Genomic DNA, 24,570 nt, shown 5'->3' on the forward strand with positions numbered 1-24,570 from the left:
CATCAGTACACATGTGAGAAAGAGCCGAGTCTCTGTTTCCAACGTAACCAGAACAACCCGACTGCAGTCTCAGGAATGCTTAACCATAAAGGGGCATTGTGGCTATCAGGAGAGACTACAACCAAAATAAGGCCTTTTCCACAGTCACCTCCTAACTCCTTGCCTACTTGGCATCTGGTGGGGAACTGTGGTGGTTTGAATGAAAATGTTCCCCATAGGGTCATAGGGAGTGGCATTAATTAGGAAGTGTGTTCTTGTGGGAGGATGTGTATCACTGGGGTGTGGGCTTTTTTGAGTGCTCAAGCCTGGCCCAGTGTCACTCTCTTCCAGCTGTCTGCTGATCCAGAGGTACAACTCCAGGATCATGTCGGCCCGCACCATGTAAGCGAGCCCCAATTTAACGTTCCCCACTATAAGAGTTGCTATGGTCATGTCTTCTCACAGCCATAGAAACTCTAAGAAGACAACTGTGTTTATCATAGCAATAGACAATGAAGTAGGACAGAACTTGGTACCAGGAGTGGGGTATCGATGACAGACCTATGTTGTTTGGAGGACTGTACAAGTGTTTGGAACTGCGAATTAGAAGCCTGATGGGCTATTATGTGGGAGCTTGAAAGGCAGTGTTCAGAGAAATGCAGATAACAGAGGCCCGGCTTGTAAAGTTTTAGGAGGGAATTAAGACTATCGGGACCGGGGAGGGATTAAAAAAGAAAAAAAAAAAAAAAGACTATCGGGACCATTCATGTGATATAAAATCAGAATCTTTCTGGTCAGCTGGAGGTAAAGAATCAGCTGTGATTAACAGAGATCAGCACCACTGAGATAAATCTTCTGGGAAGGGGGCAGGAGAGACAGCTCAGCAGTTAAGAGTACTGACTGCTCTTCCAGAGGTCCTGAGCTCAACTCCCAGCCACCACATGGTGGCTCACAACCATTTGTAATGGGATCCCATGCCCTCTTCTGGTTTGTCTGAAGACAGCAGTGTACTCACGTATTTAAAATAAATGAAGGTGTGGTCCAGAGGGGGCCAAGTTTGCCTCACAAGCTGACAACTGAACTTGATAACTAAATTAATTAAACCAACCTCCCATGTGGTACTGGTTAGTCACATTAAAAACTACAGGATTGGGGCTGGAGAGATGGCTCAGTGGTTAAGAGCACTCGCTGCTCTTCCAGAGGTCCTGAGTTCAAATCCCAGCAACCACATGGTGGCTCACAACCATCTGTAATGGGATCTGATGCCCTCTTCTGGTGTGTCTGAAGACAGCTACAGTATACTCATATAAATAAATCTTAAAAAAAAAAAAAAAAACTACAGGATTAAAGCTATCATGGAGATGACCCAGGAGGGGCCATGGTAAAGGTGCAGTTTCAGTTGTGGTGGACCCCAGTTCTGTGGGATGGCTAGCAGGTGTGAGATGAAGCAGGCCTGAGTCTAGAAGACCTTCAGTGTGGGCTGTGGACAGCAGAGCCTGGAAGTGGAGCTCAGAAGACCACGGGTGAGCTCTAGACGTCAGGTAATGAGCTTTTTACACTGCTGGATGTTGGTTTTGCTTTGATTGTAACTATGCTGTGGTTCTACCCTCAAAGAGAATACATAACATTTTTTAAAAAAAATTTTATTTTACAGGACCCACAGCTGTGACTTTGAACTTCAATCTATCTGAATTCTTTACAGATTATGGGACTTTAAACTTTGGTCAATGGAGCAGAGAGAGCTAAATGGCTATAGGCAGAACACACATACACAGCTAACTTGAAGGATTATAGACTTCAATGCTACCTGTTCTGCGCAGCAAACAAGCCACTTCTTTAATAAAACATGGAAAGTAGGATTCTGTGGGGCCTGAGGAGACGGTTCAGTGGGTAAAGTGCTTGCCATGCAAGCATGAGGACCTGAGTTCAAATCCCAGCACCCACATGCAGACCCTGGCAAGGAGATGCAGTACCACAATCCCAGTGCTGGGGAGGTGGTGACAGGATCCCTGGAGCTCCCTGGCAAGCTCGATTGCGAGTACCAAGTCCCAGTGAGAGACCTCTTCTCAATAAACAAGGTGGACAGCACCTGAGGAAGACACTGGAGGCCGACCTCTGGTCTGCACACACACACACACACGCACACACGCACACAGAGGAGTTTTGTTTTGATTTGACTTCTTGGGTTTTCTTGAGACAGGGTTGCTATCTAGTCCAGACTGGCCAGGGACTCTGTATTCTCCTCCCTTGGCCTTCCAAACTCTGCAGCCACAGGTGTGTTATCATCCCCGGCCTAAAATGTAGGACATGTGATCCACTCCCCGAGGGTCTCTTGAGCGGCCGACCTGGGCTGGAGTCCTTCTGCTGGCACAGGTGGAGACAGGGACAGGATGGGGACATGCCTTAGTAGCAGTCAGCTTCATTCTCCTCCAACACGCCCACCGTGGCCAGCATGTCCTGCAGCAGGGACTGTGGGCTCTTCTCCACATGGTCACTGCTCTTGGCCAGCCTGCCCTGCAGGCCCTCCAGGTCTAAGGACCTGAGGATGGCCAGCATGGCTTCAGGCTCCAGGTCCCCTAGGGGCTGAGCCTGCTCACCTTCCCGCCACCTCTGCAGGGCAGCCTCCACTGAGGCTGAGTTGGGGCTGTCCCCGGCCTCCTGAGGGTTACTGCAGGAAACTGTCTTGTCCCTCAAGAAGAGGAGCAGGTCACAGGCTTTTTGGGCCACCGGGCGGTCACAGTCAAGCAAGGCACAAAAGGCAAACTCAAAGAGTGGCAGACGGCAGAGAGTCTGCAAGAATTCCAGGTGTGGGCGGGAAGAGGTGGCCCCAGGCAGGCCTACTGTATAGGGACAGTGGAGTCTAGGCTGCCCCATTGCCTGGATGAGGAATACCTGTGCCAGCTCCAAGCCCTGCACTCGGACCTCCCAGTCCAGATCCCGGCTCACTGCCTGGAGAACAGTGGCCACGAACCACTCTGTGTCTCGAACCACATCAGCATGGCCATCCCTCAGCCATTCAGTAAAGACCCGTAACACAGCTCTTCGAGGGAAGCCCTCTGAGTCCGTGGACAGGATATGCATGAGGTCCATGAGTAGGCCCTGCAGGTTGGAGAGTTCCAGAAAAGTCGGCATGATACTGACAACTTGCCAGGATCAAGACTCAGCTATGAGACAAGCCTCTGAGTGTGATGGAGTACCTAGGTGAGGCTAAAGCAGAGAATGACTGGGGTCTTGCCCTGAATAAAGGGAGAGCTGAGTGGAACACCAGCATCCATCTCTCTCTGCTTCCCGACTATAGGTGCAAATTAACTAGCAACCTCAAGCTCCTACCTCCACGGCTCGGCCACCATGATGGATGGCACCCTCAAACCCGGAGCCTCAATGTACTCCCTCCCTTAACCTGCTTTCTTCCTGATACAGCAAGAAATCCAACTAATACAGTTGATGAGCCAAGAAGGACAGAGCCCAGGAGACATGGGTCCAAGGCCACTGGTTCCTCCCCACAATGTCTTCTGTATACGCTGTCCTTCAGTCCCATCCTTGCTTATTAGGGGACACAGTGTCTAAGGTGGTGTGTTAGAAAGAGCACTGGCATTGCGTCCGACTGCCCCCAGCTCCCTGGAAGTCCCCCTAGCCAAAGCTGCTCTCAGGAGCAGTTGCTACAGATTTGGCTAGCTGCTTACCCATTTACTGGGCCAACCACGAGTGGCTCTTACCTGCTGGTTGGCGGGAGTGGCCTGAAGGCCCTGGCTGGAGAGCTGCCCAGCGGCACCCACTGCACTTGCTCGGACATAACTCTCAGGGTCTTGGAGGAGCTGGCGGGCAAGTGTGGGTACTTCTGAAGAATGCAGTGCCTCTCTGAAGTCAGCCTGCCCTGGGGGGTCAAATGCCACAAAGATACGATTGAAGGCCACTCAGGCAGTCTGAGAGCCCCAGAGTTAGCGGAACACTTATACACAACATACACACTCCCGCCCCAGGGTGATTACCTCCCCAGTCCCGGATCAGATGCGTCAGGAACTCCAGGGCTGAGTCCCTCACCTCCCAACACGGGCTGCACAGGCGCTTCTGTAGTATGGGGAATAGCTCTGTACCAGGAAGGGGTGGTCAGTGGCCTCTAGGGTCACACCTGCCTTCCCTCGGGGACACCCTGCCCAGCTCCCAGCTGCCCCTGCCCCAGCTCTCCAGCTTGATACAGCTCTGCAAGGAGCTAGGGTTACCTCCGAGGAACAGCAAGGCATCGGGGCTGAGATCAGAGCCGCTGGGGGTCTTGTGTGGGCTCTGGAGCCATCTGAGTGTGGCCTGGAAGGCCTTCTTTAGGACCTAGAATGGGTCGGGCTAGAGGGTAGGAACGGCACGCTACCCACGTCCCTGCCTTTCACTGGGCCACCCACCCCTGTGGGCAGAGAGAGCATAGGTGAGTGGCCTCCCAGACAGTGAGACTCACAAGTCCTGCCTGGGGTGATGCGATGGCCTCATGTGGATATGACACCAACCCCCACCCCAAGCCTCTCCTTCTATAAGGTCCATTCTGCCTGGCAGCACCCAGCACCAAGACTACACCCAGGAGCAGGAGAATGCATGAGAATGTGCCCCAATGCCCTTCCCTCCTTAAGAATTGCGTGAATGGCAGAGCATGGTGCAGACAGCAGGAGGCCAGCTTGGGCCACAGAGTAACATCCTGTCTCAGAAAGACAAACAAGAGCCACTCAGGCAAGACTGCCCAGAGCGCTGGGTTAGCAGTCATGCCCCAACTCCATCTCCATCCCTGGCTCCCCCAAAGCTTCAGAAGTGGGCACTGCCCACACTCAATGCTAATGTGGGACCCCCCACTGCCAGAAGACAGGGTAAGACACTGGGGAACCCGGCCCCCCGTTAATTCTGATTGGTAAATACAGATGCCAGCAGCCAATAGCTGGGGAGAAGACATGGGCGGGGCTTAGGTTTTCTGGGCTTGGGACAAGGAAGCGGGAGGAGGAGGAAAAAGGAGCCCCTCCCACCCCCCAGTGGAAGAGGAAGAACAAGCAGGGGAAGGAGAGCTGCCCTGGGAGAGCTGTGACATAAAACATGGGCACGTGGGCCGGCCAACGAGGTAGGAGGAGCCCAGACAGAACACAGACATGAGGAAGTGGTAACTCTGAGTCGGCAATAGGAAAGGGGATTCTAACAGCATGGAGGGTGGGCGCTGCCTAAGGTGTATTTCACAAGATAATCTTTTATGCCGGTACATAAATAGTCTAAGGCGGGAAGAAACCCCGCACCGGGATTTTTTAAAATATTACTACAGAATTCCTTTTAAATGTAAGCCTCACCAGCACAGACTGGATCCTGGGTCCCATGCAACCACTGCTACCAGTTTTGACCTTGTGTCAAGCGTCTCTGCCCCCTCGTAGTCCTACCGTGTGGCCTTGGCTGGCCTGGAACTCCTTTCGTAGACCAAGCTGGCCACAAACTATATAGAGATTTGCCTGCCTCTGCCTCCCATGTACTGGAACTAATGGCGTGAATGACTGCACCCAGCTTGTCAGGGTCTCTTTGTAGCCCAGACTGGCCTTGAACTTATGATTCTCCAGTCTCTACCACATCTGTGGGGGGTTACAAGTGTGTTCCATTACACGGGCTGGAAAGGTCATTCTGGGCAGTGGCTCGGTGGCCCCTTTGGAAGCACTCATAAGTGAGAAGGTCCCCAGCTGTACGGGCTTCCCAGAACTCATTTACTGTACCATGGGGCTGGACTCTGGGCTCTCCAGGGTCTTCAGGAGGACAGCAAATACCTCCAGCACCAATTCCAGGGGGCCTGGAACAGACATGAGTGGAAACATCAACCCAACTTCTACACAGAGCCTGCCACACGGCAGGGAGCAAGCATTCCAAACTCTATGGAGGCAGAGGTCAGAAGCTACCCGAGGGCTACCTGAGGGCCCAATGGACCCTCCAGAAGAAAGAGAAGAGAAAGTGAACTCAGGGCAAGAGAACACAGCACTCACTTGTCCCCAGAGACAGCGTCCCCAAGAAGTCAAGGGCTGCTCGCTGGACACGAACACAGCCACCCAGCGCCCCACAGAGACGGCCTCCTGCACTGGAACTGGGGTCCGCCGAGCCGTCAGAGAGACGCAATATCGTCACAGCAGCTTGCAGCAGAGGCACCTGTGGCCACGGTGAGGGGCACTGGGGCTGCAGGGAGGAGGAACGTCAGCAGAGGTCTGGGGTCATGTGGCTCGATGACACGAGGCCTGGCTACACTTACCAGCATCTGCAGCTCCTCCAGGTGCGCCAGAGTCTGGCAGAGGAGCCCCACACAGGCCGACTTTGAAGATAAGAGTGCATCCACAGTCAGCAAGCTACCCGCAGTCCCGTCCAGCAAGCCTAAGACAAGGACAAAAGCATCCCTTCAGTGACCGCCATCCAAAGCAAGGGCCAGGTTTCAAGTTCAGGGCCAGGGCGGTTCAGGGATGCTGTCCAGTGTACTTTTAGTTGGAGGTCTGAGTGGGAGCAGGGTAGCTCACTGTTCTTTGCCTAAGAATGGAGGGTTCCACCCTCCCTGCATACCTGGAGGTCCAGGGGCCTGAGTGGTAGCTTTCAGGATGCAGGCCAGTGGCTGAAGGAGGACTCTAAAGGCCTGGGTCCTCAGTTCCTGGGGACTGGGGACATAGTACAGCATGAGGGTTATTCTCTGGCCCCAGTCTGAGCATCCTACAGAGTCTACGGTGTCTTAGTATGGTGTCTCAGTACAGGCTCCTCTGAAACACTTTGTCTACAAGCTACTAGCTAGGAACCAGGATAGGAGGAGAGGCCTGACCAAGGCTTGGCCCTGCTGTCCCTAGGAGCGGTTGTTGCTGGGTCTCAGGGGCCCCAGAAAGGCTGGTCACACTCCCTGATCAGAGTGACTGGGAATTTCCTGGCTTCTAGGACAGTGCCCAAGTATACTCATGCTGTGTTCGATGACTTAAGGTGGCCTTTTTCACATTATGTGATGGAGCACTCTGATGAACTGAGCCTGCTCAGACCCTTAGTACCTCTCCTCTCTGCATCCCACACTCAGCAGCCCACACCTCTGCACACCCCATCAGCTCCAGGAGCCTGGCTCAGCCTTATTGGAGGTGAGAGGACAGCTAGAGAAAGCACAGAAGTTAGCTTTAGGTCTGGGGTACCACAAACTTTAATTTGAATCGTTCTGTCTCTTGCTTAGCGTGGTATCAGGAGGCTGAGGTGGGAATGTAAAGTTCAAGGCCAGCTTAACCTAAGGAGTTATTTCCAGGACAGCCTGGGCAGCTCAGTGAGACTGCCTCCAACTAAGAAGAAAAAGAAAACTGTGCATATAGTTCTATGACAGAGCCCCTGCCTAGAATCCCCCAGTGAGGGGCTGGGGGCGTGGCTCAGTGGTAGAGCCCCTGCCTAGAATCCCCCAGTGAGGGGCTGGGGTGTGGCTCAGTGGTAGAGCCCCTGCCTAGAATCCCCCAGTGAGGGGCTGGGGTGTGGCTCAGCATAGAGCCCCTGCCTAGAATCCCCAGTGAGGAGCTGGGAATGTGGCTCAGTGGTAGAGCATTTGACTAGCATATGTAAAATACCAAGTTCTATACCAAGTACTGAGGAAGGGAAAGAGAGAGAAAGGGGAAGAGAATGGAGGGAGAGGGGGACAGAAGGGGGCACCACAACCTTAATACCTGCCCATCCCACCTGGCTGCTCTCCCACCCGGCCCATTGTCACATCTGGTTTCCCAGTTTCCAGAGTTCCCCAACCATTATCATGACACTCTCGGCTCTCCCAATCGTACCAATGCTGAAGTTTCAGGGTCCCCAGAGCTAGAGGCCCAGCTTGGGTGGGGCTCAGGCGGCTCAGAGTCTGGGCCAGCATCTCCCACAGGCCACAGGCTGCAAAGTTCAACACAGGAGACCTGGAGAAAGAAAACCATGCCTCCGTCACTCTAACTAGACAGGGGCAATCATGCCCAATCCTGCAGATGCCCTGTCTCCTGAGGCAGCAGGGCCAGGGTCCTTCCCATGAGGCATCAGACAATGACCACTCACCCACCCGAGTCCCTGCCACCACCTGACCTGGCCACACTGAGAAGCAGGTCCATGAGCGAGTGTGTGGCAGGAATGGGGTCTCTCTCAAACAGGCGGGCAACAGGGGGACTTAGCCGCTCCCAGAGGACCCCTGTCCAGGGGTTGTGGCAGCGCCCGAAGGTCGTCGTCAGGACATTCAAGGCCTGTGTGACCTGTGGGGTGGCTTTGGAATGCAAGGACTCTTCTACATGGTTCATGATCTTCTGGGCACAGACAGGCCAGGCAACGGCTTCAGGGACGGGGGACCCTGGAGCTCCGCCTTGCATTGACAGAGCCAGGATGTGTACTAGGAGCTGGCTGGCTGCTGAGGCTACAAACAGGCTGGGGTCTCCTTGCAAGGAGAAGATCGTGTCCACAGCACCTGGAGTGGGCAGCAAAAGGTCAGACTGGATGAGGAAGCTCATGGAGACCACCTACCCATCATACCCTTCCAGGCTTCAGGGAAAGCACCAGGACTCCCTCTGCTTACAAGGAAACCCGGCATGAGCCTCCAGCATGCTGGCTTTAAAGCCAATGCTTCTGGTTTCTTTTGTTTTGTTTTGTTTTGTTTTTTGTTTTTTTTGTTTTTGCTTTTTTGTTTTTTGAGATAGGGTTTCACTGTGTAGACCAGGTTGACCTTGATGAAACTATCTGTCTGCCTCTGCCTCCCAAGTGGAGTGCTGGGATTAAAGGTAACACTAACACAAAATTAATGAAAAATGCCTGCAGGGAGAGAGGCTTCCTACACCAAGTAAGTTGAGCTTAGACACTCAAAACAGATCGTTTTTACATAGACAGGATACCTAACGTTATTTCAACCAAAGTTGGATTTGGAGAAGAAATTAAGTAATTCAATGCCTTTGACCACCCTGCTTGCCTCCCCAGTGTTGGGATTAAAGGCACAGATGCAGTTTCTAACCGGTTCTAATATGTTTGACTACCCGACAGGACACAACTGCAGGAGCCACCCCAGACCCTAGCAACCCAAGATGACACTTCCCTACAGTCACTGTGTGCTTATACTGACAAGCCTGGACCATTCCCACTTCCTCAGCTGAGAAGATTGGACTCAGAGAGGTTCAGGGTCTTCTTGGAGATCCCAGCACAGGCAGAGAGGCCCAGTAGGAGAACTGGAGCAGGGCATGGGCTAACTCACCACTGTCAGCCAGGAAGTGCAGGGCACTGGGGTGGTGTGCCAGGGAGCACAGGCCCTGGATCCAGCCGCTGCGCACACTGGGGATGCTCCAGGCTGCCCAGCTAAGGGCACCTGTCTCCCCAAAGAGCCCCAGCAACAACTCCCCCTGCTAAAAAGCAAAGAAAGCATCAGGAATGCGGAGGGAGAAGGGTTTTACTGTTGGTGGTCTTCAGGACTGGGGGAGTTGGGCTTGGTGGTATGTCCTTTAATCCTGGCATCCAGACGCAGAAGTTGGAGAGTCTCTTTTAATTCTAGGCCAGCCAGGGATCCATGGTGAAACCTCTCGGCTCAAAAAAGAAAGCATGGAGTTGGAGAGATGGCTCAGGTCTTAGGAGCACTGACTGCTCCAGTAGGGAAACTTGGCTCAGGTCCCAACACCCACACCGTGGTTCACAACTGTTTAAATCCCAGCTCCAGGGATCTGCTGCCCTCTTCTGACATCCGCAGGAAATGCATGCATGCATACCAGAGAAATGCATGTAGGCAAAACACCCACAGACATAAAATAAAAATAAACACCAGGGAAAAGAAAAACACCAAGTGTAGTGGGGCACGCCTTTAATCCCAGCACCTGGGAGGCAGAAGCAGGCAGATCTCTGTGAGTTCAAGACCAGCCTGCTCTACAGAGCAAGCTCCAGGACAGCCAGGACCACATAGAGGCAATGTCAAAAAACAAAACAAAACAAAACAAAACACACCAAAATGATAATAATAAAAGTGAAAAAAAAACCTTTGGTTTGCCAATTGGTTTCACACAACCGCTTCCAGGCACCCCACCCCCACCCCCCCAGCACCACCATTTTGCCCCCAGGACCCAGCATCCACACTCTGCCCTCCTGAGACTGGAAAAAGGTCAGAGGAAGAACAACACATTTTTCTCCTCTGTCTTTATTATGACTTTTATTTTAAAGTTTTTAAATCATGTGTCTGTGGCTTTATGTACATGAATTCAGGCTCCTGTGGAAACCAGAGGAAGGCGTCAGATCCCCGGGAGCTGGAGTTCCCTGCCTATGGCAGGGAATGACTTCACCTAGAACACTGTTCTTTCCCCGATGCCATCCACGACTGTGCTACAGACAAAGGGTCTGAGGGTCCTCACACTGCCCCATCAGAGGGAGATACTCGGAACGTGGCAAGGATCATACAGCAGGTGGGAACAGGAAGCCAGCCAGCACTGTGCCTGACAAGTGTTTCTAAGTAGGAGCAGTGTGGGACGACACTGAGGTTCATTAGGAATCTTGGTGCGTTGGCCAGCCACAGAAGCAGGGCCAGCCACTGAGACCCAGGCACTAAGATAGCTCCTACTTCAGAGGAGAGGATGCCCGCCTTTCAGGGGACAAGCACGAGAGGGACAAAGGCTCACCTGAAGGTACTGGAAACAGTCCTCCTGGGCCGCAAAGACCCCAACGAGGCGCAGAGCAAAGGAGAGGACCCTAGGGCTCACATCCTGTGGCTTCAGCACATGGGACAGGAGCTCCATTAGGCAGGGGTGGTCCTGCAGTAGTTGGAGGCTGGGCTCTGTGGAGAAAGGACATCCCAGGAGAGCAGTGACACCGATAGCCTCTCGAGAAATGACAGGAACATCCCCTTCCCATTAGGATAAGGAGTCCAAGAAAGAGGGGTATTTACAACAAATGAATTCATTAAAGGGACCCCAAAGGCATGGTGCTACAATGACTACAATCCCAGCATTTAGAAGGTAGAGACAGAGGCTTAGGGGTTCAAGGCCATCCTCAGCTACCTAACGAATTTAAGGATAACTTGGTTACAGGTAAGTCTGCCTCAAAAAACAAACAAACAAACAAACAAACAAAAAAAACCCAAAAAACAAAAATTGGACTGGTGAGATGGCTCAGAGGTTAAGAGCAATGACTGCGGGTTGGGGATTTAGCTCAGTGGTAGAGCGCTTGCCTAGGAAGCGCAAGGCCCTGGGTTCGGTCCCCAGCTCCGAAAAAAAGAACAAAAAAAAAAAAAAAAAAAAAAAAGAGCAATGACTGCTCTTCCAGAGGTCCTGAGTTCAATTCCCAGCAACCACACGGTGGCTCACAACCATCTGTAATGGGATCTGATGCCCTCTTCTGGTGTGTCTGAAGACAGTGACAATGAACTCATAAATAGAATAAGTAAAAATTCTTAAAAAGAAAAAAAAAAGAATACTTGCAGGTCAAATATGGTGGCACGCACATTTAAACACAGCACTACGGAAGCAGAGTCAGGGAGACCTCTGAGTTCAAAGCCAGCCTGGTCTACACAGTAAGCCCAAGCCAGCCTGGGCTACACAGCTGAAACATGCCTCCAAAAACGAAGATGGTTCAATGGGTAAATAGTACCTGCTCTGTAGTCATGAGGAACCCAGCATTTATATAAAAGACTGGGCATACCTGCCCAAGCCTTTAATCCTAGGTTGGGGGAGTTGTGGAAACTGGCAGATCCCAAGAGTGTGCACGCGCACAGACACACAGACACACACACTCTCACTCCTGTAAAACTACTTGCAAAAACTTGACTAAAAACTAGACTCTAAGGGCGTCCACACTCATGAGCAAACGTGTATATATATGTATGTATATGTATATATATATACATATATATTCACACACACACACACACACACATCACACATGTACAAAAAAACTAGGCCAGGTGTACTGGCACACTCCTTTAATCACAGCGTTCAGGAGGCAAAGGCAGGAGGATCTCTGGGTTCAATGGTTCAAGGCCAGTGTGGTCTAGAGAGAGAAATAAGGAGAGTCAAGGATACACAGAGAAACCCTGTCTCAAAAAGCAAAATAAACAAATAAAAGAAACTAATTACGAAAGTACAGTGCAGTAAAGCTCGTAAGGCTTCAACTAACAATGTTACTGTTAAATCACTTTTAAATTCTGTAACTTAGAAAACAGGCAAGACAAAACCCAAAAGACAAGGGCTGGGGCTGTAGCTCAGTGGATGGAGGGCTCGCCTGCTATGCAGGAAGTCCTGGCTCCATCCTCTGCACCCAATACAAACAGGTTGTGAAGCTACACACCTATCATGCCAGCATTCAGATCTACACACAGGAGGAGCAGAGGTTCAAGGTCATCCTTGGCTACACGGTGCTTGAGGACAGCCTGGGCTACATTAGAACGTGCTTCAAAAGACAAGAAAAAGAACAGAAGAAGCCAAAGAAGCAATGAAGGCAGGAACTAATGACAAGACAAGGCTCATGGAACCTGTCTGAAGACAACAATCAACCAGGAGAGGGAAAACTTCCATCTGCCCAGATACTCATGCTCAAGAAAAGTCAGGACAGCGATGCTTAAAAAAAAAAAGAGCCAGGCATGATGGCAAATACCTTTAATACCAGTGCCCGAGACAGACACTGGCAGATCTCTAAGTTCCAGGCCAGCCTGGTCTACAAAATAACTTCCAGGACAGCTAGGGCTACACGGAGAAACCCTGGTTCAGGGAGGGAAAAAAAAGAGAGAGAGATACAATTCAAGTGATTAAATTAAGGTCTACCCACACAGTAAAGATGTAACTCCGGGGCTGGAGAGATGGCTCAGCAGTTAAGAGCACCCGACTACTCTTCCAGAGGTCCTGAGTTCAATTCCCAGCAACCACATGGTGGCTCACAACCATCTGTAAAGAGATCTGATGCCCTCTTCTGGTGTGTCTGAAGACAGCTACGGTGTACTTATATATAATAAATGAATAAATCTTAAAAAAAAAAAAATAGATGTAACTCCGGCTGGCCTTGAACTCAAACTGTAGCGCTGTTAAGTTCCTCTTGTCTTGGCTCTAGATGACATGTCCCACCACATCCACCCAGGGATCTAACTTCTTCAAGACAAACAAAATACAATTAAGGCAGCAAAACAACATGGGCCCTACCCTGCAAAACTCCTCGTGTGAACTGGACAGCGGAAGCCTGAAATGTGGCCAGAGTCGATGGGACTTTTAATACATGACTCCACAGTTCAGGCCAGTGCCCTAGTACTCCATCTGACTCTGATCAGCCGCAGAACCTCAAGGAAATGAAGTAAAGACACCCCATGAATGGACAGTTCTATAAGCCATGTCCTCACCTGCCTCTGTCACTGTTTTAAACCAGTCCAGTAGTTTCTCCAAGCAGGTGTCATCTGCCACCAGCTGTCTAGGATCTGCCAAAACAGCACAGAGAGCCGGGAGGAGCCTGGAGCATTCTGCGTCCATGATCAGGCCAGCAGTTCCTACAGAGGAAGCAAGAGGTCAGCCTCATATCTGGCTTGGGACACCAGCTACCCTAGGTACAGGCAGCCTTCAATGCCTGTTAGGATGGGGGAGGAGCTCGGAAAACTTCACGTGGACCAGAACTCGAGTCCACAAAGATGCTGAACTCAGTCCAGGGGAACCTGGGCAAGAGGATTGAGTCTTCGCAGATGCCCTGTGGGGTGAGGACAGATTAATCGGAGCCACAAGGGCCTTTGGTGTCTAAGTCTGTTAATTTAGGGGCTTGATGGATTGGGGTAAGGGAGTGCAGCTGCCTATTAACTTAGCTGCGAGGAGAACAGTCAGGGGATAAGCCAGGTGTGCAGGAGACTGTTCATCCAGGCACCTTATCCCAATATCTGTTCTCGACATCCATACCTCCCAAATCCGGTAAAAGGTGAGCTCTTCAAGACTGCGAGTTAGCCTGGGGCTCTAATCCCGACCCCCGCATCCCTCCGCTAGGGGAACTAGGCCCAGGAGTGCAGAATGCACCACTAGGCTGCTAGGCCGAAGCTCGAACTCCGCCTTACCAGAATCCCAACCTCCGAGCGCTTCACCCGCTGTGGTTCCGGTGTCTGAGGCAAGCCCCGCCCTCGCCTCCGCAAATTCCGCTTCACGCTGGCCGAGGCCCCACCCTCCTCAGGTCCTGCCCCATTTTTTAGAGTTCGCACTACGCACCGCGAGCCCCGCCCCATAACGCAAGGCCCCGCCCCACCACGGGAATTGGCTCCACCCCACCAGCTTCAAATCTCAACCCTCCTAATTTCGCAGGCCTCAGCGAGGCCCCGCCCCCTCAGACCCCGCCCCCGACGGAAGTTCCTCTCCGCGTGGCCACAGGCTCCGCCCCTCAGTGCGGCCGATTCCTTGCCCTGCGGGAGTCTGTCTCCACAGGCCCCGCCCTAAGTCAGTACCACGTGACGGACACGGGTGGGGGGAGGGCAAAAGAGCGGAGTCGATGTGCTTGGAGACTGGTGATGACCCTGCGGTTTCGATCACTTCTAAGGTTCAAACCTGTGAACGCGTGATTTACAAACGATGTGTGCAGTTTGGGACTTTCACACTGTACTAATCTCTCGGAGCTATCGCGCCCCCGCCAGGACTCTCTATGGTACGTCCCCACGCAGGCAGTAGGCGGAACGTCTCCAAGGCGGGCTCGGTATGGGCGTGTCTACTCGCTGGGAGGCGGGGCCTCGCAGGCCTCAGGCCACGTGTCTAGGTTTTTAAGGTCCCAGGTTTCTGCTGGCCCGTCTAACTGTTGCTTTCAGTTTTCGTCTACGGTGTGGTCAGCAGCAGGCAAGACAATACGGATTACCCCAGTGCTGAAATCCTCGGTTCCTACAGCGGGTATCGCTAAACTCCGGTGTCTATAGAGTGTCAGGATCCCCCAGTCACCAAAGCCTGCATTTCTGTGGCTCTTCATAGTCCTGGTCCTCTATCCCTTCTTGCCTTCTCTCTATCCATTGCTGCTAACTCTTCACAGTTTCAGCCCTCTCTGCTAATGATAAAGATTAAAAGTAGGCCATCGGGGACTAGAGAGATGGGTAAGTGGTTAATAATCTTCCTACTCATCCAGAGGACCAGAGTTTGGTTCCCAGCCCTGAGGTCACTCTCGCACACACAAACACGTAAATTAAAAAAAAAAAAAAAAAGAATCTTTTAGGGCATGGTTCCGGAATGCCTAGCGATAACAGTAAGATAAAACTCATCTGCCTCAGAATTCGAACGTGCTTTAAATCAGGACTGTGAGCTCACTGGGTTCTCTCCATCTTGGTAATGGGAGACCCCAGCGTGCTGGACTTCTGCAGAATAAAACATCCTTTGCATTTACATACTATTTGAGTATGCGGTGTCATTCTTTAACAAATCATGGACCTTTACACAAGCAAGAAAAACCCTCTCAGGAGAAACCTTGTACTGAGGTTAGTGTTGCAATGCCATCCAATTAGAGAGCTGTTTACTCAAAAACTGATTGTAGGTGGGGGGGGGGGGAGTGTATCCCCTTGCAAACCTAAGGACCTGAGTTGAGTTGCCAGAATCCATGAAGGAGATGGGGTGGGGTGGAAGAACAAAATAAGAAAAGTGGGGCATGGTGGTATATATTTGTAACCCCAACAATGAGGAGATGACCCTCCCCCCAAGACAAATGTCAGTATTTGCACCTGTCACTGGCCTGCTGGGCCACCGGGGAAGTGCCCCCAACTGGCCTGGGTAGGAAAAGCCACAGGGTTCTGGAGAGTTCAGAGGGGCTTGTGATAGCAAACCATCAGCTGAGGGTTTAAAGCAGTTGGCACTGGCCCATGGGCAGCCCTGGCGTGGACTGCCTTATCCTCAAGGTGCCAGGGAGTCACTTTGGCCCCCAACATCTCAGCTTATTTAGAGGAAAAACAAACATGTAAATAGGTTGACATGCCTAATTCTCAAATCTTGCCTGTTGTTAAGGGTGGTGCCTTACGCTCTGTCCCCTGAGTCTACTCAGCATGGTGACCCTCGGAACCTCTGCCCACTGGGCTACATAGTTGCAGCCACTGTTTGCGTAAATCCAACTGGGGCTCCTGAAGTTGGATCTGAGAGCACGGCTGGCTCCGACATAGAAAGTCAGCCTTGCCTGCGGGAGGCCATAGGTTCAATTCGTGCACCCGGCGAGACCAAAAACAGCCACAAGAGACAAGGTGCGATTGCGCAGTGCAACCCCGGGAGAGTGCATGGTTGGCCCCTCGCTCGTGCACACACTGCGCGTGCACAGGATTCGCCGGGCATCGGAGGAAGGACCACATCCGGGGCCCTGTGGCCGCGGCACGGTTGCCATGGTACCAGGTTGGCTGGCAGGCCTCCCAAGCTGAGGGCCGAGCTCGCAGGACCGCCGAGGCCGCGCAGCGCCGCCGCTATGAGCCTGGGCACCACAGATCTGACCTCGGAGACGGTAAGGAGGCCTAGGGCAGAGGGAGGAAGGGCGCACGGTGGTAGCCAGCTCCGGCAGGCCGATTGTTACCGCACAAGAGCCAGCTCCGGGCGTCGGCCTCCACCGTGCCCGCGCCCCAGCAACCTCTATCTCCCGCCTGCGCTCGCGGTGGCCACTACTTCCAGGAAGCCCCCGGGACTGCGCCCTCCGGCACGCGCTGCGGGTCTGAGGCCGCGGCCGACCGGCGATAAACTCATCTCGTAAGTGTTGCTGTAGGCTGCGGTCCAGTGACGCCCCGGAGTGATCCCGAGCAAGGGGGAAGGCCTGCCCCCACCCTCCTTCCTCGGCTAGTCCTGCACAGGTCCGAGAGGCATCTCTGGAAGAGGCGTACCTCTCACGCTCTCTGAGTGCGTGTCCAGACCCCAGTGCGTGATAGTATCAAGTGAACTTAGTGCATTACTGTGTGTGTGTGTGATGGGGACGTGGCTGTAGGACAAGTCAATAGGCTGATGTCCCCCATCTCAAAGAGAAGTAGAGAGAAGTTTGGGAAAGGTTTAGAGGCAGCGGGAACATCAAATGTAAAGACCGAAAGGCTGGGAAAGTAGCAAGCCCGAAAGCAAGCTTTTTGGAATCAGATTGAGAAGGGTACTGAGGAGGCTGGCAGGGACCTGGCCAGGGTGTAATATGACTTTCAAGGGTTCAAGGGACGCCCGTTGGAGGTTCCACAACAGGCTAATGGACCAAGCTTTTGGTCAGCGGAGAGCAGCTGGGATTTTCTACTTGTCCCTGCACTGGAGGCTTTCCAAGACCTGCCTAGTTTCGGGGGTCGGCCTCTCAACACTGCCCCCAGTAACTGCCTCATCTCTGTTTGTTTTCTGGGTGCTACCAGGGACTGAAGGAAAACCTCACGTCAGGCTAGAGTGCTACAGATGGGCCTCCGCAGCTGGGTCACTGGGGAACTCTAGACAAGCACTTTATTTCTGACTCAAAGCCCCAGCCCAAGCAAATGCTCTACCACAGAGCCACCCCCACCCCTGCCCCTCACTGGGCTCTCCCACTGAACTTATAAATTAATGAAAAAAAAAAAAAAGACAAAAATTTAAAGTCTCGAGTTGAGATTACAAAGATAGCTCATTACTCTTTCAGTTAATCCAATTAATATAAGTTGTGTTTCTCATATACATCTTCTCCCCCCCATTTTTAAAAAGAGATCATATTTCTATAGTTGTATGACTTTTACCATAAACTTTGTGGCTAGTATTTTCGATATTTTTTTTTAAATGCTCAGACACTGTATGTAGCCCAGGCTGGCCTCAAATTCAGCCTCCTCCTGCCTCAGCTTGCCAAATCCTAGGATCACAGGCTTGTACCAGGAGGTGTGTGTTTTCCAAAATTTAGCCAAGGACTGAGGAGACTGGGCTCAGTGGATAAAATGCTTGCCTGCACTTCCGAACCCACCTCAAAGTGACATGGGTAATCTTAATGCTCAGGAACGGAAGACTGGAAACCCCTGGACAAGCTAGCTAGACTAGCCACAACCGACGAGCTCTTGGGTTTAGCAAGAGAGCCTAGGTCAAGGTGGAAAGGGGAGAAGGAAGACAGTCTTTCAGACCTCCACAAGCATGCACACACACATACACAAATGAGCAAGCCAGAGCCCCGGAGCTCCGTCCCCAGCACCGTGTCAGGCAGTTCACAATTGCCCACTGGCAAGTCCACCTCCAGGGGATCCCGCGCCCTCTGCTGGCATCCACAGGCATAAAGTTTACATGCTTTAAATAGAAAGCACAGAATTAAAAGGATGTGTGCAAAACTGCTCTGCTCCTCGAGGAGATGGGCAGAGGCTCCGCATCCTTTGAATGGAAACTCGGGTGCTCAAAATAGTGAAAACCAGCTTGGTTCATTTGACTTGAGAACTCTTACCAAAGACATACAGTTGACCTGAGAACCCACCATACCTCTGTGGATCTGGACTCCCCCAGCCAGGCAGAGTTTCATTCAAGCTTCCCGCCTGCCGGTCCAGGAGTTGTAGCGGGGAGCGCATGCGCGTTGCAGCAGCTCAGACAGTGCGCTGTTGGGACTGATGTGCCTGAGCAGCTGCCTCCCTGTGACCTCGTGTGCCTCTCTTCCAGGGAGATGACAGTCTGTCTGCTATTTCCTTTGATTCTGACGTGGAATCGGTGAGTACAGGAGGGGTGGCAAGCCCCATGTCAGAGTCCTTGGATGTTGTGTGTAAAGCAGTGTCCCCCAGAAGCTGCTAGACCAGAGCACAGGTGTCCAGAGCTGCTTCTGGTGTCGCAGTTTCAGCCTGTTAGCCGAATCTAAATAGTTGCGATTTTCATTTGAAAAATCCGTTTATTTATATCGGTATAGTTATTTATTAGAAATCAGTTTCGGGGGCTGAGAATGTAGCTCGGTTGGTAGAATACTCACCTAGCGGGCACGAAGCCCTGACTTGCACTTCTAGTGCTGCATAAACTGGGAACCGTGGTCCCTGCCTATAATCCTAGCATTCGGGAGGCAGAGGCATGGGGATCAGTTTAAGGTCATTGTCTGCTTATAGAGTGTGACCAGGACTAGCCTGGGCTCCCTAAGACCTTGTCTCAAACAATGGTAGCAGCAACAAAATAATGTCGCCTTAAAGCTAGTTTTAGAAATTAATTGTGAAGGTCGAGAGAGATGGCTCAGTGACACTTGGTGCTTTAGCAAAGTACACAGACACAATTCCCTGTATCCACATAGCAGCTCACATTGGATCCCCAGAGTGCCAGGAACTAGGGCACTAGAGTCATGCCCTATCCCCTCACACCCTAACCCCTCACTTGGGGGATTCTAGGAAGGTGCTTTACCACTGAGCCACACCCCCAGCTCCTTACTGGGGGATTCTAGGCAGGGGCTCTCCCACTGAGCCACGCCCCCAGCCCCTCCCTGGGGGATTCTAGGCAGGGGCTCTCCCACTGAGCCACGCCCTCGGCCCCTCCCTGGGGGATTCTAGGCAGGCTCTCAGCATTGGTAAAACACTCCCAGTGTCCCCCTCCCCCGCCCCGGGAATTAGTCAGGGTCTCAGGTTCTTTGTAAGTTGTGCTGAGTGGCAAAGGGAAGCAGAAGCATGCTAAATGCTCACTTAGTGGATAGCCCAAGAAGTTGCTTGATTCCATCTGTACCTGAGCTCTGAAGGGACCCAACATGAGAAGTCTCAGCTACACTTAGGAGGCAGCCTCACATGCCCACAGTCCCCCAAGGAGGGTCCACTGTTATTGTATGACAGAACTTTTCCTGGGGAGACAAAACAACTCCCTCCAGATCGGGATCCCATGACAGAGCAGAGAGCGCAGCTCGGTGAAGGAGTCGCTTAGAGGACTATTGCTGAGGGTTCCATAAGGACCAGAGTGACTCAAAGTTTGCTACATGAGTAAGACACACCCATCGTGGGTGACAGCTCACAAAGTTGGGAGCCTGGAGCACACTGCACAGTCCACAGGAAGTCGACAGACTAGACAATGTCCTTTCCAAGTTACTGCCGTCTAGGTCTTTCCTGGGCAGATGGTCTAGTCCCAGAGTCTGGGAGTCTTGTCTGCAACTTGGCTTGTCTGAGAGTAACTTTAGGCTTCCATTGGTTACTTAGACAGGGAGGAGCCTAGTGAATCTAGTCGGTTTGAGGGACATCCTGGGACTGTTTTAAGTCATTTACCTTCGTGCTTAAGGAGCAACCCTGCAGGGCTGAATCTTTCCACCTGAAAGGAAATGGTTTTATGACATGCGTCCCACAGCTAGGAGTTCTCTTCATGTCATAGGGTGACGAGCCCAAGATACTCACCACAGACGTGATCCTGACACCACAGGCTGGGGAAGGAGCCACCTAACAAGCCCCAGGCACAGTCCCAAGTCTCTCTGGGGCATAGAGGACAGTTTTCCAGCAGAGGGGAGCAAGGATTTTGCCATGTGCTGCAGCCCTCGCACCCAGCCTTGAAGCAGCAAGAACGCTGCTTGAAAGGTCAGGTCACTCCATGGGCCAGCCCGAGAAGCTGCAGGACCTCGTTCCCTCCAGACTGCAGGGGCGTCTGTTGGCTATGGAGAGTTTTTCATACCGGATCCTCTTCCTTGCTGGGTTTCTCTTCCTTGATGGGGATCTGCCAGGGACTCACAAGGGATTCATCTTACCGCATCTGCCGCGAGCACACAGGTGCTCACCCACGGGCAGAGCAAGCACGAGGACAGTAGGGGAGACCTTTCCCTTTTTGTTGTTCTTTCAAGAAGACGTTTCTCTGTGCATCCCTGGCTGTCCTGGAACTCACTCTGTAGACCAAGCTGGCTTTGAACTCAGAGATCTGCCTGCCTCTGCCTCCTGAGTGCTCATAAGTAGGGAGAGTGATCTTCCTGACTCCCAGCCCCATGTATAGGATTCACACTGTGCAGTGCCTCAGACCTCTGAGAGGTCTGCCCAGGGTGTCTCTCTCTCTCTCTCTCTCTCTCTCTCTCTCTGGCCTCTTGAGTATGATGAGGTTTTCCAGCAGAGCTCTCAGGAAACCTAATGTGCTTCACGCTGCCTCCTCTTTCTTTCAGAAAACAAAAAGAAAACCTTTGCACAAACCTCCTTCCACATCACCAAGTAAGTATGACTGGACAGACTTCTCTGTCCCCTCATCTCCACTTCAGCTCTGCAGTGTGGCACGGATGGCCCTTCCCTGTGACCTGGAGAAAGCCAAGGATGTTGCTTTTTGGATGCAGTTGGGGGGTTGGGAGGGACTCAGTGGCATCAGGATTGCCTGCGTTTGTTTTGGGACCACTGCAGGCCACCCCACTGAGCTTCCCGCAAGATAGTACAGAGCGGAGATTGCCTTTCCTGCCTCTGATTTCTCAAAGCCAGGGTGTCGCTGAAATGAAAGGAAGCCTGTGTCCGGTGCTTACACACGTGCCCATACTACACGTGTGCACAGCACACATACGTGAATGTGGAAGCCCCTAAGCCATGCCGTTCCTCAGGTGTGGTCCATCCTGTTTATGACACGTGTTCTAGAGCTTGTGCCTAGCGCTCACCAATTAGGTCAGAGTGGCTGTCTAGTGAGACCCCAGAGTGTGCCATCTCACTGCCCCGCCCCAGCAGCGGGATCGCAGGCATGTGTCAGTGCACCTGACTTCTGTGTGGGCTTGAGAGACAAGTACTTTACTGACTAGTCCATTGCCCAAGCCCCTTAAAAAAGATGCTTCTGAACTGGGATACGCTCTTCCAGAAGCACACAGGCTCTTGCTGGAGAGGGGTGTGTGTCCCCAGATGGGCGTGTGCCTTTCTTCCTTGTAGGATCTCTGAGCTCATTCTGCTGTGGGGGCCCTCCTCCTCCTCCTCAGAAGGATGAAGACTGTTTAGTCCCTGTCCCCAGCTGTGGCCAAAGGAGGCAGCATATATTTATCAGGGTAACAGCGCTTAAATAGGCTTGGTCCTAGTGCCTGCAAGGCCTTCTGGCATTGTCTGTCAGTGTCACAGCACTCTAGGGCCTGGTGGTTCTCATGTGTCAGCCTGTGCAGGAGTGTTTGTGACAAGTGTGAAGTCATAAACTTGTTGCCCCAAAACTATGCACGCGATCTCTTTTTGTTGTTGTTGCTACAGTCTCACAGCCAAAATCATTTGTAGTTGTAGATGACTGAACTCCTGATCTTCCTACCTTAGCCTGACCCTTAGCTGGGCTGACAGGCCCACACCACCAGGCCCGACTCGGTGTTCCCTTAAACACAGGAAAATGTTTCAGTGTTACGTGACTACCTTTATCTTTTCCATGAATTTGTCATTTCTTCCATAATTAAAGAGATGAGAGTCTTAATAAAAATTCCAGGCACTGGAGAGATGTCTCAGAAGGCAAAATTACTGTCTGTCTGCTCCTCCAGAGGACCCAGGTTCTGTTCCTATCACACACAGGAGAGCTCACAACTGTCTCTAAGCCCATTTCCAGGGGATCCATCACCCTCACACAAACAAACATACAAGCAGAACACCAGTGCACATAAAATAAAATAAAAATTATATAAAAATTTTTAAAAATATAATTCTATAACATTTCTTTCACTATGGCAAATGCCCTAGAAATTTTTTCTCATTTCTTCTCTACAAAGATTAAAATGTTGGGCTAAAGAGATGTCTCAAGCATAAAAAGCTAGACTCATGACCAAAAATGTTAATATATATATATATATATATATATATGTATAAATTTATTTTGGTTTTGGAAGACAAGATATCTTTGTGTAGTTCTGGCTGTTCTTGAACTCACTTCGGTAGACCATGCTGGCCTCGAACTCAGAGAACTCCTCCTACTTCTGCCTCTCAAGTGCTGGGATTAAAGGCATGTGCCACCACCATCTGGCAAAAAGATAGTGTCTTAATTATTTCTGGCTAGGCAGGTCAAGTTCCAGGATAGCCAGTGTGGTTACAGAGAAACCTTGTCTTGAAAAAGACCAAAAGAAAAAATAAATAAAAATATTATTACTGTGGTCATCCTATAGTAACAGGAGTAAAACTATGTACCCACCATGGTCAGGGCTATGCAAAAATCATGTTTCTGAAGAAAGTTTAACTGGACATTACATTTCATAACACGGTAGAACTACGTCTTCAGTACACATTTTCACATTTCAAATTCCCCTTTCTTCAAAACAAAACAGTATTTTACACTCATTTGTGTGTAAAACCCGGTATGGTGATTTACATCTATAGTTTTGGCTAAATATACAAGGCCAGGCCACAGATAACCGCTCAGTGGTAGAGTCCCTGCCTAGAATCTCCTGGTGAGGGACTAAGAGTGTGGCTGGCTCATTGCTTAACATATAAGGCCCTGGGTTCCATCCCTGAGTTTAAAAAAAAAAACCAAGTATTTCAAGACATTAAGACATGAAAATCTCTTGAGGTGGTAGATAGATAACCCAGCGATTAGATGCACTTGCTGCTCTTCCACAGAAACTCCACCTCCAGGGGGCCTGATTGATGCCTCTGCCACTGTGGCTACCTGCACTCACCCCCACACAGACACACACCCACACATAGTGTAAAATAAGAAGAATCTTAAAAACACACAAAAAAAGACGGTGTCTTAAACGCCAGGGTTTCTAGCCTAGTTTGGGCTAACAGTAAGTCAGTAAACGTATTGACCTTCTCCCTAGTCGCCAGAGCATGCGTGTACCTTTGGGAGCTGCACACCCCTTCAATGTTGCGTTTGACAAACCTTTCTCTCTGTGTCTTGAGGGTGTTGAGGTACAGTGATTCTGTAGCTCTTAAACCGTCCGTTGCCTTTCTAGAGTCACCTTACTACTCCAAGCCCAAAAAAGTGACTTCCTGGAGATCTCTGAAGACAGCAGGGAGCATGCCTCTGAGTAGCAGAATGTCCTTGACCCCACAGAAGCTATGGCTGGGAACCTCGAAACAGGGTATGTGGCTCTCCTGTGGAGGAGGGTGCTTTGGCCTGAGGCAGAGTACGGGAAATGGCCAACAATTGGAGATGGCCTGTCTGACAAAGCTGGTTTCAGTTAGCTTGCCTGTGGTCTGCTCAAAGACATTGAACTTGTCACTGGTGGGCATGGCTTTCCCAGCCCCACCGGAGGACGCCCTAGCACCTTTTCAAGGCTATCTAAGCGCCGCCCTGTGGCAGAGGTATGATGGAGCCGGTTGCTACCAGCTTGCAGGAGACAACTATTAATGTTTCTGTGAGCTGGTCTTTGTAACACTGGAAACCTGAAGTAATGTTTACACCAGGGAAATGGGCACACAGAGTTGATCTCTGTGTGGTGTTTATTAGGCATTTAGCAGTACAGCCCTATCTCCCTCCCCACCCAGTCTGCTGGTGTCCTTAAAGCCCCGGATCTTGATGTGAAGCAGAACTTGCCAGACTGTATACTTGTACCTGTCCTGTTAAACCCATGCACATTCAAACCAGGCAGTGTGACCCAACCCCTGAGCTCCCTGCTTACCACGGAGCACACGTGGACCCACCCCCCCAGCTGCACTCCCGGCTACCTGACAGAAGCTGTGAGAGCGAAGAGGGCAGACCTCAGGCGTTCCAGCAGCCATGGTGAGCATGCTCCCGGGGACAAGGCCAGGAGAGCAGAGAGGAAAGCCTCTAGTAATTGAGGGGTGAGATTTTTTTTTTCTGGCTTTATGCACGAGATCCATCATTAGGACATTCTAGAATGTTCTGAGTGATTCATAAAGAGTGTCATAGACAAGCCATTGTGTCATAT

At 51.4% G+C, this 24,570-nt stretch overlaps 2 protein-coding genes across 25 annotated transcripts in view; one reads left to right on the plus strand and one right to left on the minus strand.

Annotated features, from left to right (window-relative positions):
• Positions 1-1,794: 1,794 nt before the first annotated feature.
• On the minus strand, positions 1,795-24,477 carry Brat1 (BRCA1-associated ATM activator 1). 9 transcript variants are annotated; one of them, XM_039089962.2, is made up of 14 exons: positions 24,347-24,477; positions 13,286-13,429; positions 10,584-10,738; positions 9,182-9,329; positions 8,035-8,407; positions 7,755-7,874; positions 6,529-6,620; positions 6,227-6,345; positions 5,967-6,153; positions 5,703-5,776; positions 4,200-4,302; positions 3,969-4,067; positions 3,696-3,853; positions 1,795-3,078 (listed from the first exon to the last, which is right to left on the minus strand). In XM_039089962.2, exons 2-14 carry the CDS (start codon positions 13,410-13,412, stop codon positions 2,383-2,385), a joined length of 2,451 nt encoding a protein of 816 aa, XP_038945890.1. In that variant the 5' UTR covers positions 13,413-13,429; positions 24,347-24,477; the 3' UTR covers positions 1,795-2,382. The 9 variants fall into 9 exon arrangements, with proteins under 9 accessions (XP_038945890.1, XP_006249030.1, XP_003751181.1 ...); XM_006248968.4 differs by lacking the exon at positions 24,347-24,477 and adding an exon at positions 13,979-14,133; XM_003751133.3 differs by lacking the exon at positions 24,347-24,477 and adding an exon at positions 13,827-13,994.
• Positions 15,851-24,570, plus strand: part of Iqce (IQ motif containing E) — a 39,567-nt gene continuing 30,847 nt past the window's right edge. For 8 of the 16 annotated variants that reach the window (XM_017598488.3, XM_017598489.3, XM_017598490.3 and 5 more), the window contains exons 1-5: positions 15,851-16,368; positions 18,480-18,527; positions 20,911-20,956; positions 23,632-23,760; positions 24,267-24,401. In XM_017598488.3, the coding sequence (XP_017453977.1) occupies positions 16,333-16,368; positions 18,480-18,527; positions 20,911-20,956; positions 23,632-23,760; positions 24,267-24,401 (394 nt within the window). In that variant the 5' untranslated portion in view covers positions 15,851-16,332. Of the gene's footprint in view, positions 16,369-16,434; positions 16,608-18,479; positions 18,528-20,910; positions 20,957-23,631; positions 23,761-24,266; positions 24,402-24,438; positions 24,464-24,570 lie in introns of those variants that run through there. The other 8 variants (XM_017598491.3, XM_063271865.1, XM_063271866.1 and 5 more) reach the window with 3 other exon arrangements.

Source organism: Rattus norvegicus, chromosome 12, assembly GCF_036323735.1.
Source record: "Rattus norvegicus strain BN/NHsdMcwi chromosome 12, GRCr8, whole genome shotgun sequence".
In the NCBI taxonomy this organism is placed as follows: Eukaryota; Metazoa; Chordata; class Mammalia; order Rodentia; family Muridae; genus Rattus; species Rattus norvegicus.